Source organism: Monodelphis domestica, chromosome X, assembly GCF_027887165.1.
Source record: "Monodelphis domestica isolate mMonDom1 chromosome X, mMonDom1.pri, whole genome shotgun sequence".
NCBI classification, from domain to species: domain Eukaryota; kingdom Metazoa; phylum Chordata; class Mammalia; order Didelphimorphia; family Didelphidae; genus Monodelphis; species Monodelphis domestica.
This window is the reverse complement of record NC_077235.1, coordinates 80,583,895-80,598,218: the sequence shown is the minus strand read 5'-3', so window position 1 is coordinate 80,598,218 and position 14,324 is coordinate 80,583,895. Positions and strand designations below refer to the sequence as shown.

The window sequence follows — 14,324 nt, the reverse complement described above, 5'->3', positions numbered from 1 at the left end:
GGTAGGGAGGGTAGGGATTTACCACATACCTTTGGGGCCTGGTAGTCCGGGAAGACCAATGCCAGTGCTACCTGGTTCCCCTTTACTACCAGGGATTCCTGGCAAGCCTGGCATGCCCGGAAGCCCTGGATCACCTGGGGGGAAAGAATGGCATTTTAAGAGGGGAAAGTCAGAGATGAGATGAATTCATCAATAAGCATTCACCCTCATTCAGAGTACTCACAGAGGATACAAAGACAAAAATGGAATAGTCTCCTGCCCTCAGGGAGCTTTTATTCCATTGAGGAAGATCGATTATGGGATGACAAGAAGCATAGATTCTGGAGTGATACAAATTTCCTTTCCTACCTGGAAGACCCACATCACCATCTCTGCCGGGTAGGCCAGGCAAGCCGGGTGGCCCTGGTTGGGATAGAGTCGGACCTGGATCACCTTTGGTACCTGAAAACGAGAAAGCATTCATGTGACTGAGGGCCTGGTGAGTTTCTCCTTAAACAAAATTAAATGATCATGGGGCAGGTGGGTGGCTCAGTGAATAGAGCACCAGGCCTAGAGATGAAAGGTTCTAGGTTCAAATCTGGTCTCAGATGATCACGGGCAAGTCATTTAACCCCAACTGCCTAACCCTTATTGCTCTTTTGCCTTGAAATCAATACTTAGTATTGATCCTAAGATAGAAGGTAAAGGTTAAAAAATTAAATAATCAATAAAGAATTTTTAAAAATTCCTCTAAAATGGATGTGATCTAATTGAGGTAGGCATGCCTTCTGCATGCTGATCACCACCCAAACTATGAGCCTCTTGTCCATATCCTCCCAATAGTACTTCCTCCAGAACAGGACTTCACCCAGTTCCTCTAACATTGTGAGGATTCCAGTGGCCCATCAGCAGTTCCTCATTTTGGCTACACGATCATCTCAGTTGCTTTTTTTTAAAAAAACCTTTACCTTCTGTCTTAGGATCAATACTAAATATCAATTCCAAAGGAAGAAGTGCAGTTAAGGGCTAGGCAATTGGGGTTAAGTGACTTGCCCAGGGTCACAGAGCTAGGAAGTATCTGAGATCAGATTTGAACCCAGAACCTCCCATCTCCATATCTGGCTCTCTATTCACTGAACCAACTAGCTGTCCTCAGCAATGTTGCATTTTTAATGCCTATGGATCATCTAGGCAAAAGTGTACAGTAGGCAGTTGATAATATGAGACTAGAGTTCCAGAGAAAGAGGAAGGCTGGATATGCAGATTTGAGTCATCTGTAGAGAGATTATAATTGAGTCTATAGGAGTTGATGGCATTACCAAGTAAGACAGAGTCATAGATAGAGATGGATGGAGGGAGGCAGTCAGAGAGACAGAAATGGAGGGAGAGGAGAAGAGAGAGAACAAGCAGGGGCAGGGGGAAGGGGGAAAAAGAGAGAGAGAGAGAGAGAGAGAGAGAGAGAGAGAGAGAGAGAGAGAGAGAGAGAGAGAGAGAGAGAGAGAAGAGCCCAGGGACTGAGCTCTTTGGGGACTATTCTTGGTTAGGAGCCAAGAAAGCAATGATTGACAAGCAAAGGAAATTTAAGAAGAAGCAGAGTCAGGAAAGCAGGAAGAGATCCCAAAGAAAGCAGTGTTATAACTGCCTAGGAGGAGGGAAGAGATGATAATAGCATGAAAGGATAAGAGAGGACAATAATGAGAACTGAGAAAAGGTTGTTGGGTTTAACAGGTAAGAGATCAAAGATAACCCGGGATAAGGGAGTTTCACTCCCAATTACAAGAGATTTCACAGTTGAAGAAACAGTATTGATAACCCTTTCTAGGAGTCTGGCTCTGAAGGGCAGAAGTGATCTAGGGAAATACCTTGAAGGAATGACAGTCACGAATATAACAAAAGATAGCAGTAAAAATAACAGCAAAGAGGCTATAGTTCACGAAATAAAAAAAAATAACCATGTTTGATTTCTATTAGGATTTGAGGTTTGACATAAGGGAAATTATAAAGAAATTATATTAACAACTTTAATACAAATCACACAATTATTTCATTGTAGCTGCGGACAAAGTCTTTGAAAAAATACAGCATTCATTTATAACAAAAGCACAAAAAAGCTTGGGTGTAGGACCTTTCATCAGCATGAAAAACAGTACCTATGTAAAATAAAAGCTAGTGCTCTTTGTAATAAAGAAAAAGAAGAAATTTTCCCACTAAGAATGAGGATAAAGCAAGGATGTCCAGAGCCTCTTCTCTAATTTGATATAATGAGAGAAATGTCAACTATACCAATTAGATGCACAAAAGAAATTAAGGGACTAGCACAGGGGATGAGGAGGCAGGAACATTCCAAACAACGTGATGGTTTACTTAGAAAATCTTGGGCATTCATCAACAAGAAAAATTAATCCAAGCAATTAACAGCTTCAGTAAAATAGTAAGATTCAAAATAAGCCCACAAAACAATCTCATTTTCAGTATATTGCTAACAAAGAACAGAAAGAGAAAGAAGTAACTTCAGAGGAAGTACGAAATACATAAAAAAAATTTGGAAGTTAACTTAATGAGACACACCCCAGACTTACATGATTACAATTACAAAAACACTTTCTACAGAAATAAAGTAAGGCTTAAAAAATTGGAAAGATACTCATTGGTCATAGATGGGCTGCACCAATAAAATGAAAACTATGGCACTATATCTAATGGAGTTCACTTATAAGACTAAATCAAATAATAACAAAGCTCATTTGAAAGAGCCATAATAGGTCAATAATCTTAATGGAAACAATGAATAAAGTTGGAATAAAAAAAGGCTGGCATTACCAGATCACAAACTACATAAAGTTGTGATCATCAAAACTCTTTGGTACTAATTACAACAGAAAAACTGGTCATTAGATCAGACTAGGTAAGAAAGACCCAGAAACAACTGAACAAAGCAGTCTAGGTTCATTAAACCCCAAAACATAACTTTTGGGGTAAGCACTCCTTATTTAACCAGAACATCTGGGAAAACAAGAAAGCAGTTTGGCAAAAAATTAGGTTCTGACCAACATTACACCATATACCACAATTAGTTCCAAATGGATGGGGGCCTTAAATAGAAATGGTCCCATAAAAAATTGGAGGAGAGTTAAAGGCGGCATCTTTCAGATTTTTGGTTTTTCAGAAAGCTCAAAAGTAAACAAGGGATGAAGGTCACAAAAGATAAAATAGCCAATTCTGATTACCGAAAATGGTCAAAGTTTTTGCACAAATTAAATCAAAGTAATTAGAATAACAAATGAAATGTCTATGGAGGTGGAAATCTTCATATAAAAGACTGATATCCAAGACACATATGAAATACACTGATACAAATTATATGGCTAGATAGATCTGTTCTTCATTAGGTAATTGATGAAGGGATACATACAATTTCTCCCCCAAAATGCAAACTACTAAAAATTGTATGAAAAAATTCCCCACTAATAATAAGTACATATTAACATAACTCTTAACGTTTTTTACCTTACACTCAGAAAATTGGCAATGACAACAAATGGAAATAGTCAATGTTGGAGGAATTGTTATTGAAGTGTTCTAATTCTTCTCTAAACAATATGGATCTGGGGGCAGCTAAATGGCTCAGTGAATAGAAAGTCAAGTATAAAGACAGGAGGTCCTGGGTTCAAATCTGAACTCAGATACTTCCTAGATGTGTGACTGGGCAACTCACTTAATCCCCATTGCCCAGCCCTTAATGCTCTTCTCCCTTGGGACCAATACAAATATTGATTCTAAGTAAGGTTTTTAAAACATACAATAAGGACCAATGTGAGAAAAGTGACTAAATTGTTCTTATCCTCTGACTCAGCTATACCACTGCGGGGCATATGCCCCAAAGAAGTCAAAGAGGGAGGGAAAGGTCCCAAATATAGCAAAATATCATTGCAACACTTTAGTTTTAATGTGGTAGTTTTGTGGTAGTTTAAAAAAAATAACTAGAATCAAAGAAGATGTCCATTAATGATGGATAGCTCAACAAATTGTGATATATGAATGTAACATAATATTATTATACTCTAAGAAATAATGAATATGAAAAATACAGAGAAGGATGGGAAGTTCAATATGAACAGATGCATAGTGAAATAAGCAAAACCTTGAAGAAGATATGCCCAATGACTACAATAATGTAAACAATGAAAATATTAAAAGAAAGTCAAACTCTAATTATAATGATAAATATTAGATCTGGAGAACAGATGATGAAACTCTCTCTCTGTTTTGGTAGAGAGGTAAGAGTGGAGACCATGCTATGGGAATACGATATTGCCTACGTAATGAGACAAAGTTACTGTACTTTTCTGTTACAGGACCAACGTCACCTTTGCCTTTGCTATTTCCTCAAATTCTCTTTTGTGTCTAATTGCTGTAGCTGGCATTTCTCTTTTGAGAGAGACTCAAAATAAGTTGGGAAGAGGTAATATTCAGAAATGACCTCAATATGAAATATCAATAAAACTAATTTTTTTAAAAGAGGAAAAATACATAATTACCCTAACAATGTAAAAGAAACCAATACTAAAAGATATTTCAATTTCTATTTCTTGGGAGGTAGAGGTGTACAGATATTAATGTACTGGTTTGTTCTGCTTTACTGTCTCTGTTATAAGGGAGAGATGTATTAGGGACGGTTACTGACAAATGACAGTGATGAAAAAATAGCATCAATAAAACATTTTTTAAAAGATCATAAGCAGTAGTACATCATAGAAGGGTGAAGAGTGATGGAAAGGAAAAGAAATCTGCAGGAAGTTTGGCTTGAGACCAACTAGGCCACATCATCCCCAGAGCATTTATAGATGAAACTGGAAAGAGGGCCACAGACACACCAAAATGAAACAGATTTGTTAGCATGTCTATAACAAACTATTTTCATCAACAACAGTGGAACCACCACATTTCGATTCAAACTACTCAGTTCCCAACGTGTTCTATGAGAAAGTAGAAATGACACCAAAGATAATTTTTAAAAAGAGGGAGAAGCAGCTGGAATAGACCATGAATGCCCAGAATAAACCCATGCTGTAAGTGACATAATTTTAAAAGCATCAAGAGATTGACTTTCAAGATATCTGAAAGAGAAGAAGATACTGAATGGCAAGGGAAAAATTATCACAGAGAGTATTATTTCCAAAATAAAAAGGCAAGGAAGTGAAAGGAAGTCAACAAATACTGACCCATATGCCTACTTTTTCATGTCCACAAAATCTTTGTGAGAATTATTCTTTTGGCACTTGGCACTCCTGCCTCTGACAATTTACTCTCTGCAGGACCTTGAGCAAGCCCTTTTTTAGCCCTCAGTTAGTCCATATGTACAATAAGGAGTTGAGCATCTGAGGTGACATGCTGCTCTAGATCTAAGATCCCCTCATTCTGAAGGGTATCCTTGACATAAATAAGAAGGAACAGGCAAACAGGCTTTTGCAAATGATTTATTCAGCAGAGAACATCTTCATACACAACTGAATAAGAGGTACAGAAAACACCAAGTTTATTGTTCACTGAGTCTTAGAAAGAGTTGATGGTGCAGAGCAAAAGGCAACCTTGAAGACCAAGATGCTGGGCAGGTAGAATTTAGACAAGATTCTCTGAGAGATGCAGCCATACCATAGAGAGAACTTTGCTCGATGATTCTGTATAATTGAAAATCTATTACCCTAAAAAAGGGCTACATTTCCTGGGAGCCCACTGACTTCCTTCCGTTATATACATCCTGTAGTCAGAGGATATTAGCAAATGGGTGGTCCTCGTGGGCCTTTTTTGGGTTTGCAGCCAGCATGGGTTGGGTAAGCTAAGTGCCGGGGATTTTAAATGGGCTAATCAGTCTTGGGCACGTGGCTTTATTTTGTATCCTCCTTATTCCTTGATTTTTAATGATCATTAATAAGTCCCTCAAAATATAACATTTTAATTATTTGACATTAATTTTAATTTTTACAGTTTTTAGCAACCATGAAGGGATGAGAAAAAACCCTCAATTTTTTTCAAGATAGCCTAGATAAAATTTTTTTAAGTCACGTTTCTCCTGCCAAGGCTTTTCGCCACCCCCCCCCCCCCCGAACTCTGAACTCTCTACCTGAGGTGCAGCCCTGCTTCTACTGGTTTGTTGGTTTTTTTGTGTGTTTTTTTCTTTCCCCTATTTTTTGCTGGTTGCCCTCCCTACTGGCTAATACTAGTTTGAGGAACTCTCTTGCCAATCTGCTTGAGCCCATGTTTCTCATTCCTCACTGCTGCCTTTGGTTGCTGCTGCCGATGCTGCTTGGTCCTAGTCCTACTCCTGCTCCATCTTTGACTCTGACCTTGACTTCATTCCTGCTGGTAGCTGCCGCTGTATCTTCAGAATTCACAAACTTGGAGCCGCTCTCTGGGTACCTGGTAAAAACTGGGGTGTATTTTCCTCTCCATGTGGCTTGGGAAACTAGCATTTTACATTGAAATGTAATGGGGGGAAGGGAAGAAGAAAGTTATTCGGAAGTAAATTAGAAGCATGGTGTATCTATGAAAGAGCAGTACCTTGCCCATTTCAAACAGCTTCTACCATTCATGAATGCACTATTCCTTTCAATTATCTTGCCTGAGATTCAGGGGAGAAATCCATCTTCCTATAACCCTTTGCCATTTGAGCCTGACCAGTCTTTAAGATTCATCCAGTTTGAGATTCTCCAAACCCTTGCTATGGGAAATCCCACAGTTCTGACAAATGGAATCTGAATGGATAGAAAAAGGAACTTTAAAGAGTTTGGAGGTGAAATTTTAAGCCCTTTCAGATTTCAATGTTTTATAAAAGTCTCTGTATTTCATTGTATTTTGCTGATTGTTTTGTTTATGATTTAATATGGTTGATTTTAAGTTCATATATTAATGTATTCAATACTATTCTGTTACACTGAATCAGTTTAATCTACTGTGTTTTAACTACTGTTATATTCTGTTACCTTTCCCCTATAACTATACTGAGCAAATATTGAATAAGCCCATATAAAAACAGCTTTTTCTTCCATTTTGGCTTTGTAAATTGTCACACAGATAATGGATTGGTCTCCATCAATCTGGTTAATAACCTTTGATAAATTTAATGAGCTAAGTATCTCAAATTGATTTTAAGGGGTCTTTAGACATGATTTAAATTTTTTAACAACTCTGACTGATCATTTTGCCTACCTCTGAGTTATTTGTAGCAAGAGGTAAAGGGTCCACTTTAGTAGCTGAAGTGAAGTACAATTATAATCCCCACTTCCCACATTTATAAAAATGTGAATGGATGGGACATAACAGTCTCATACCAAAGAAGCTGGGAAGTTGATCCTAGGGCATGGTACCCCTGGATGGCTCCCAAGAGGGAGCATCTCTCATTTGTAACTCTTCAGTTTAATTTACTTCCACCAGAAAAATATAGATTTCTTAGTAATGTTCTAGACCCAAATAAGTTTTACTTTGTTTAAAAATATCTCAAACAAGGTTGAAAGATTTACTACACATAAAAAACCTGTGACAAGTATACATTAGCTTTAAGTGTCATACAGCAGACTCATGTAAAACATGATAGTGGACTTGTTTGCTATTGTCATTAAATGGGCTATTATAACTTTGGGGATTTTGATACTTCCTGAATGTGCATTACCTGTTGTACTATTATTCTTTATTAAAACTGTTACTTTGTAAACAGTGGATCATGGCCAAATTTGAAAAGGAAATGGATCTCATTTTGGGGTGAGAAACCTTTGTATTCTACCTTTCCTAAGGCGACACAGTGTGTCAATGGTTGTAAGCTATATATATATATTTTTTTTAACTTTTTATTGTTGTTTTTGCTTGCATGTGCAATATACTATTTCAGTTCTATTTTTCTCTCCTTTTTGTATTTGAAGCACATGTCACCAGTATTGAGAAGATTTTCTCTAACTTTTTTGATTTTGCAGTAATATAAGTTAAAATATATGTTTGCTATAATATTAATACATACCCAAAAAGCTTTAGACTATAAAAATGGTGTCACTGATTGTTTAAAACATTATGGAACTTTGTTAAATGATTCTGTCTGATTCCAGGAGAAGGGAATACAAAAAGAGCTATTGCAGAGTGCTAAATAAGCACAAAGCTACTTGCATAGTGCCAATAGAGCACAAGGTCAAAGAGACCACACCAATTCTACGTGGATTGATGACATTCTGCGCAAAGAGCACAAGGACTTAATCATGTGTGAGACTTAAGGTTGAGGCTGTTTAACATGTGTTAAATGCATGTCTTCCTTGTATCACACACTCTATATAAAATACATGACATTGATTATTCTGGCTCCATCCTGGCTCCCATTTGCTCCTATAATCTAGTCCCATTTTTTTCTCTTATAATATGGCAACTTCCTGTAGTCTTGGCTGCAAATGGGTAAGTGAAATATTACTGCATTTTGTCCTACAGACTTGTGGAACAGAAAATCATTTTAATTGGGTCCTGATTCAAGGACCTGTTATAGGTTTATTTTCTTTTACTTAGAATTTTTACACATAAGACTTTGAAAGTCTATATTTCATCCAAAAGTTATCTTTTCTCTTTTATTTGGATTTTTGATGTTTTTTATTTCTCTTGCCAATTAATTCATATACCTCATAACTCAGGCATGCATTCCTAAGTGATCCCTGTGTTTTTCAACACCCTCTTCAGGGAGGGGGGATGTATTATTATTATTCTAAATTGCAAAGTTTAAATTCTTTTGAGAGTAATTTTAGGTTAAGAAACATGCTACCTCTCCGAATCCAGAAAGTGAACTGTTTGGAGAAGGCGCCATGAAGATGCCTACACAGACTACATGCTGCACCAGAAGATCCAGCGTGAACTTTGGGATGTGGTGATTTGAACTGTGTGGGGTTAAATGCATTTGTTTTGTATGTATACTCTTATGGCGGAAGGGGACAGCCTCCTAACTGGCTTTTTGTCAATGTGCCTAACAACCATTGGTTTTGTTCTCTTTTCTTCTTATCCTCAAATTATTGTAATTTCAAAGTTGGTTACATTTACAAGATCCATTGGAGAGATTAGTCTTCCATGGATCTCAGAGGGAATGTGTAATTGAAAGTCTGTTACCTTAAAAAAGAACTATGGGGGCAGCTGGGTAGCTCAGTGGATTGGGAGCTAGCCCTGGAGACGGGAGATCCTAGGTTCAAATCTGGCCTCAGACACTTCCCAGCTGTGTGACCCTGGGCAAGTCACTTGACCCCCATGATCTAGCCCTTACCTCTCTTCTGCCTTGGAGCCAATACAGAGTATTGACTCCAAGACGGAAGGTAAGGGTTTTTTTAAAAAAAGAACTACATTTCCCAGGAGCCTACTAACTTCCTGTCATTACATACTTCCTGTAGACAGAGGATATTAGCAAGTGGGTGGTCCTCTTGGGCTTCTTTCTTGGGCTTTTAGCCAGCATGGTGGTGGTGGGTAAGCTAAGCTCTAGGGATTTTAAATGGGTTAATCAGCCATGGGCACATGATCTTTATTTTGTATCCTATTTATTCTTTGATTTCTAATGATCATTAATAAACCCCTTAAAATATAACATTTTAATTATTTGACATTATTTTTAATTTTTACAATTCATAGCTCTTCCATACCCACATGATGGCATAAAACAGGGGGAGGTTGGCTTGCCAAACATGCCTACCGCTGTTGAGGAAGATTTCCAAGGCAAAGTCCAAATGGAAGAAAGATTCCCTAGAAAGGAATCTGTATTCATCTCTGCTAGGTTCCAGTCCTGTCTCTATGGACTTGCTCCTTCTATCCCCAAAGGATTTCTTCTCCTTCCCACCTCTACTCTTTAGCTTCTTTTTATGTATTGTTTTCCCCAATTAGAATGTGAGCTCCTTATGAGCAAGGATTGTCTCTTTTCTGTTTCTATTTGTATTCCCAGGACTTAGCAGAATGTCTGCCACACAGTAAGCCTGTTCAGTTGTTGACCTATAAATGAGGAAGTCTTTAAAATGCTATTCCTTGTGGATGAGGTGTTGGTTACCACAAACTACAGAATATGAAAACGCCTCCTTGATGAAGGTAAGAAATCATTCAAAAGAGATTGGCCTAATAATCCCCACAGGAAAAAACAAATGGATGAAGAATGGCGACAGTCCAGACTGATAGGCGGCCCATGGAGTCAGACCATAAACGAATGATGAATGAGTGGATGATATGGTTTTTATAAAGTGTTTACTATGTGCCAGGCACTGTGTTAAAGTGCTAAGGATACAAAAATAAAAGAAAGAAAAATAGTCTGTACCTTTAAGGAGATTATACTATAATGAAAGAAAAGAACTTCTACATAAAAGGAATAAGAGGAGGGTATGGTGACATGACTACAATGTTATTATTGTCAGAATCATTCTCCTGGTTCTGCTGGCTTCACTCTGCACACTTCATACAAGTCTTCTCGGTTTTTTCTGAAACCACCCCGTTCATCATCTCTTATACTTTATTAGTATTCCATGACATATATGACTGCCATAATTTGTTTAGCCATCTCCCAGTGCATGGATACCAACTTAGTTTCCAGTTGTTTGTGATTGCAAAGAGTTGTTATAAACACTTTTGTAATTTGGGTACTTTTCCTCTTTCTTTAGCCTCTTTTTGGTATAAGCATCAGAGACAATGGTATCACTGAGTCAAAGGGTATGCCCAATTTAGTGACTTTGGGAGCAAATTTACAAATTGCTCCCCAAAATGGCAGGACCAACTCTCCAGGATGTGTATTTTTCATATATGGTTATTGTTAGCTTAGATTTTTTTCTATGAAAAATTGTCTGTTCATCTCTTTTGGATGGAAAGTGTTGTAGAAGCCTGATTCTGGGCAAGAGAAGATGAGAGTTCAACTAGTAAAGCTTCAGAGGCAAGCCAAATGTATAGGAAAAAAAAATATATATATATACAATCTGCCCTCGGACATTTCCTGGCTGTGTGACCCTGGGCAAGTCACTTAACTCCAATCACCTAGCCCTTATCTCTCACCTGCCTTAGAACCAATACTTAGTACCAATTCTAAGACAGAAGGTAAGGGTCTTAAAAAATAAAATGCACACACTCATGTGTGTGTGTGTGTGTGTGTGTGTGTGTGTGTGTGTGTGTGTGTGTGTGTAAAGAGATGAGAGAAAGAGACAAAGGGAGAGAGAGGAGAGAGGGAGAGGAGGGTGAGGGAGAGAGTATACTTGAATAGGCACTGAAGATACCCAGTGAGCTGGGTGTAGAATTGAACAGGAGCAAAAGAGGAGGTTGAACTGCCTTTGGGAAAGTCAATGCTTTCAACGATACCGAGTTATCTCACACTGAAGATTGTCTTCAATACCAAAACTTTTCACTGCTGTTTTATGGTTGCTGTGAATTAAGAAACAGGTGAGCCAGGCCCAGAAGAACTGAAATTGGAGGCGACCCAAAGAACAAGCAAGACAGTTATGGAAGAAGAAAGTTGCCAACAATGAGTTGCACACAAGAAGCAAGAGATGCCATTCAGGAAATGCCAGTTTGGAAAAGGAAATGGACTGGTCATAGCGAGAGGGAGGAGTTAACAGCTAAACAACAACCCAGAGACGCCACTGGTCTCCAAGGAATGTTAGATCATCAGAATAGCTTCTAGCATCTTGAGTAGATCCTCCATGAACGGCTGATGAGCGGCTGGAGGAATTCAATTCCCTCCATGACAGAAGGCCTAGATGGGCCTTGAACTGAGCCACTGGAGGGCGTTTTCATGACAATGAGCTGTTGGATAAACTAAAACCTTGACCAACATCAAGGTAAAACCCAGTTGAACCTACCTGAGACTCCTGGGGGCCCTGGATTTCCTGCCATGCCTAGGAAACCTTTTTCACCCACAGGGCCTGGTGGGCCCATACCAGGAGGACCCACGGGTCCTCTGTTCCCAGGGAGTCCTGGCAAACCTGGCTTCCCAGGGAGACCCCTTTCACCTTTCAAAGCAAAGCCACCCTGAAAAGGAAAAGATAGAAAACCAAAACAAAAGCCTTAATGGTTATAGTCACAATGATACAGCTGACTCCAAGTGAATGATGGGCACCAGCACAGTTCCTGCTAAGCTGTCTATCTCTACATGTTACAAGTTATTCATTTTACTCTGCAGTGATTCCAGACCTCTCAATTAGAGCAACCTTTCCCAGCTCCTCTTTTTGATCTTCCCTCTATTCCCAAACCCCTAGATAAACTAAAACCCCAACCCCACCATGACAGCATGCTCCCCAAGGCCCTGCAGGAGGACCACAGAATCATGGATTTAGAGGCTATCAAATACAACTACTTGTTTTACAGACAAGGAAACTGAGGCTCAGGAAAGAGAAGTGACTTGTCCAAGGTCACACAGGTAGGAGCTGTCAGAGATGGGATTTTAACCTGAGTCCTTTGAGTCCAGAACCAGTGTTCACTACTAAAGGTAAGAAGGGGCAAAGGTGGGATTCAAATCCAGATCCTTCCTCTTGACTCCCAAGCCATTGCCCTCTCCCCCATACCACATTGCCTTTAGACCCTATTGCTTCCAAATGGCCACAACCCATTCTCTCCCACCATTCCAAACTCCCATTCCTCAGCTAGATGACAGGAAAGCAGGCTGATTAAATAAATTCACACCAAGCTGTGAATGACTAAGAACCCTGAACTACCCCCATGAGCTTTGCTAGTTAATACAAATTAATGTCTAGTTGGAGAAATAATGTGTGTGTGTGTGTGTGTGTGTGTGTGTGTGTGTGTGTGTGTTTGGGGGGGGGGAGTGGAATACGTGGGCTATTCTCTCCAATCACATCCCTTGGTTTATTTTCTGTGTATAAAGGTAAACGGGCGGAGGGGCAAAAGAAAGCAAGTCTGTTTCCCCACCCCTTTCCCATATAAAGATGTAAGTTGGCCCTTACTTTGCTTCCTCCTTCCAAGCTTGCCTTTCAAGGGAAGGGCAAGTTATAGTAGTACCACCTCTGGGTATGCCAGCATGCAGCCTGGCCCTCTACTCCATGCACTTTTATGTTTAGGCCTCAATGGCCTCATCAGGCCTATTTCCGGTGGAGAAAGACACACTCTACCAAGTGTGGCCCTACCAACATAGGTGTCTAACCACGTAGAGGGGCTCCCAATAGCTACAAGACTAGCCTAGCAGTTAGCCAGGAGCTAAGACCCCTGAGCCATGGGCAGCTTCTTCCTGATGCCGGAGAGGTCTAGGCACCTTGGGGCGATTGGTCTAGGACTATCCCGAGTGGCTTCAGGCCTCATCCATTCCCTTGGCCCGAATGACCTAAGAAATGCATTCTTCGACTATATTAAAGGAGCCATCATTGTAATCATTACCTGAACAGCTTGCCATTTACGCCTAATCTGCCTGCAGCACAAAAACAATTTTGTATATCATGAAATAGGCATCAGCTTAACTTTGTAATCAATTTTCTGTTTATGTCTGTTCAATATTCATAGTTCATAGGATCCAAGAGCCGAGCTAGAACAATCCTCAGAGGCTAGTTAGTAAAGTTGCTCTAGTTTTACAGGTGAAGAAACTGAGGCCCAGGGAGACAAAGTGCCTTGTGACAGGATCCTGCAATTAGTAAATGGCAGAACTGGGATTTGAACTTGGGTCCTTTGACTCCATACTTGCCTCTCACAATTTAGAGTCACTTGATTACCCTTCAGCCCAATCTTACCTGATGAAGATTCTAGGAAAGGGGAAGCTAGGTGGTTCAGTGGATTGAAAGCCAGGCCTAGAGACAAGGGGTCTGAGGTTCAAATCTGGCCTTAGAGACTTCTAGTTTTGTGACCCAGACAAGTCACTCAACCCTAATTGCCTAGCCTTTGGAACTCATACTTGGTATTGATTCTAAGATGGAAGGCAAAGGTTTAAAAAGGAGTCCAGGCTTGTCTTTGTCAAATATTAACGGTATAGTACCCCAAGTGAGAAAAAGAAGCTCCCACTGTCCCCCAATAACCCCAAATGTAAGAAGTGCCTTCATAGTCTCTGTAGATCTCTTATTTCTAATAATGAGTTCATCCTTTTAAGAACTGTTCTTAAGTGCAGCTAGATAGCACAATGGAGTCAAGAGGGCCTGAGTTCAAATCCAGCCTCAGATACTTCCTAGCTGTACAACGCTAGGCAAGTCACTTCATCTCTGCTTGCCTCTGTTTCCTCATCTGTCAAATGGACATCATAACCACATGTACCTCCCAGGGCTGTTGTCAGAATTAAACGAGATAATAATTGTAAATTGCTTAGCATTGTCTCTGGCACATAGTAAGTGCTATCTAAATGTTAGCTACTACGACTATCATAGAGTGTGGCCCCACCTTCC

General features: G+C 39.5%; 1 protein-coding gene across 1 annotated transcript in view; it reads right to left on the bottom strand.

Annotated features, from left to right (window-relative positions):
* Positions 1-14,324, bottom strand: part of COL4A6 (collagen type IV alpha 6 chain) — a 216,767-nt gene that overhangs the window by 108,606 nt on the left and 93,837 nt on the right. Inside the window, exons 25-27 of the mRNA XM_056809860.1 lie at positions 11,811-11,979; positions 349-441; positions 30-134 (exon numbers count right to left, since the gene is read on the bottom strand). Of these exons, the coding sequence (XP_056665838.1) occupies positions 30-134; positions 349-441; positions 11,811-11,979 (367 nt within the window). The remainder of the gene's footprint in view (positions 1-29; positions 135-348; positions 442-11,810; positions 11,980-14,324) is intronic.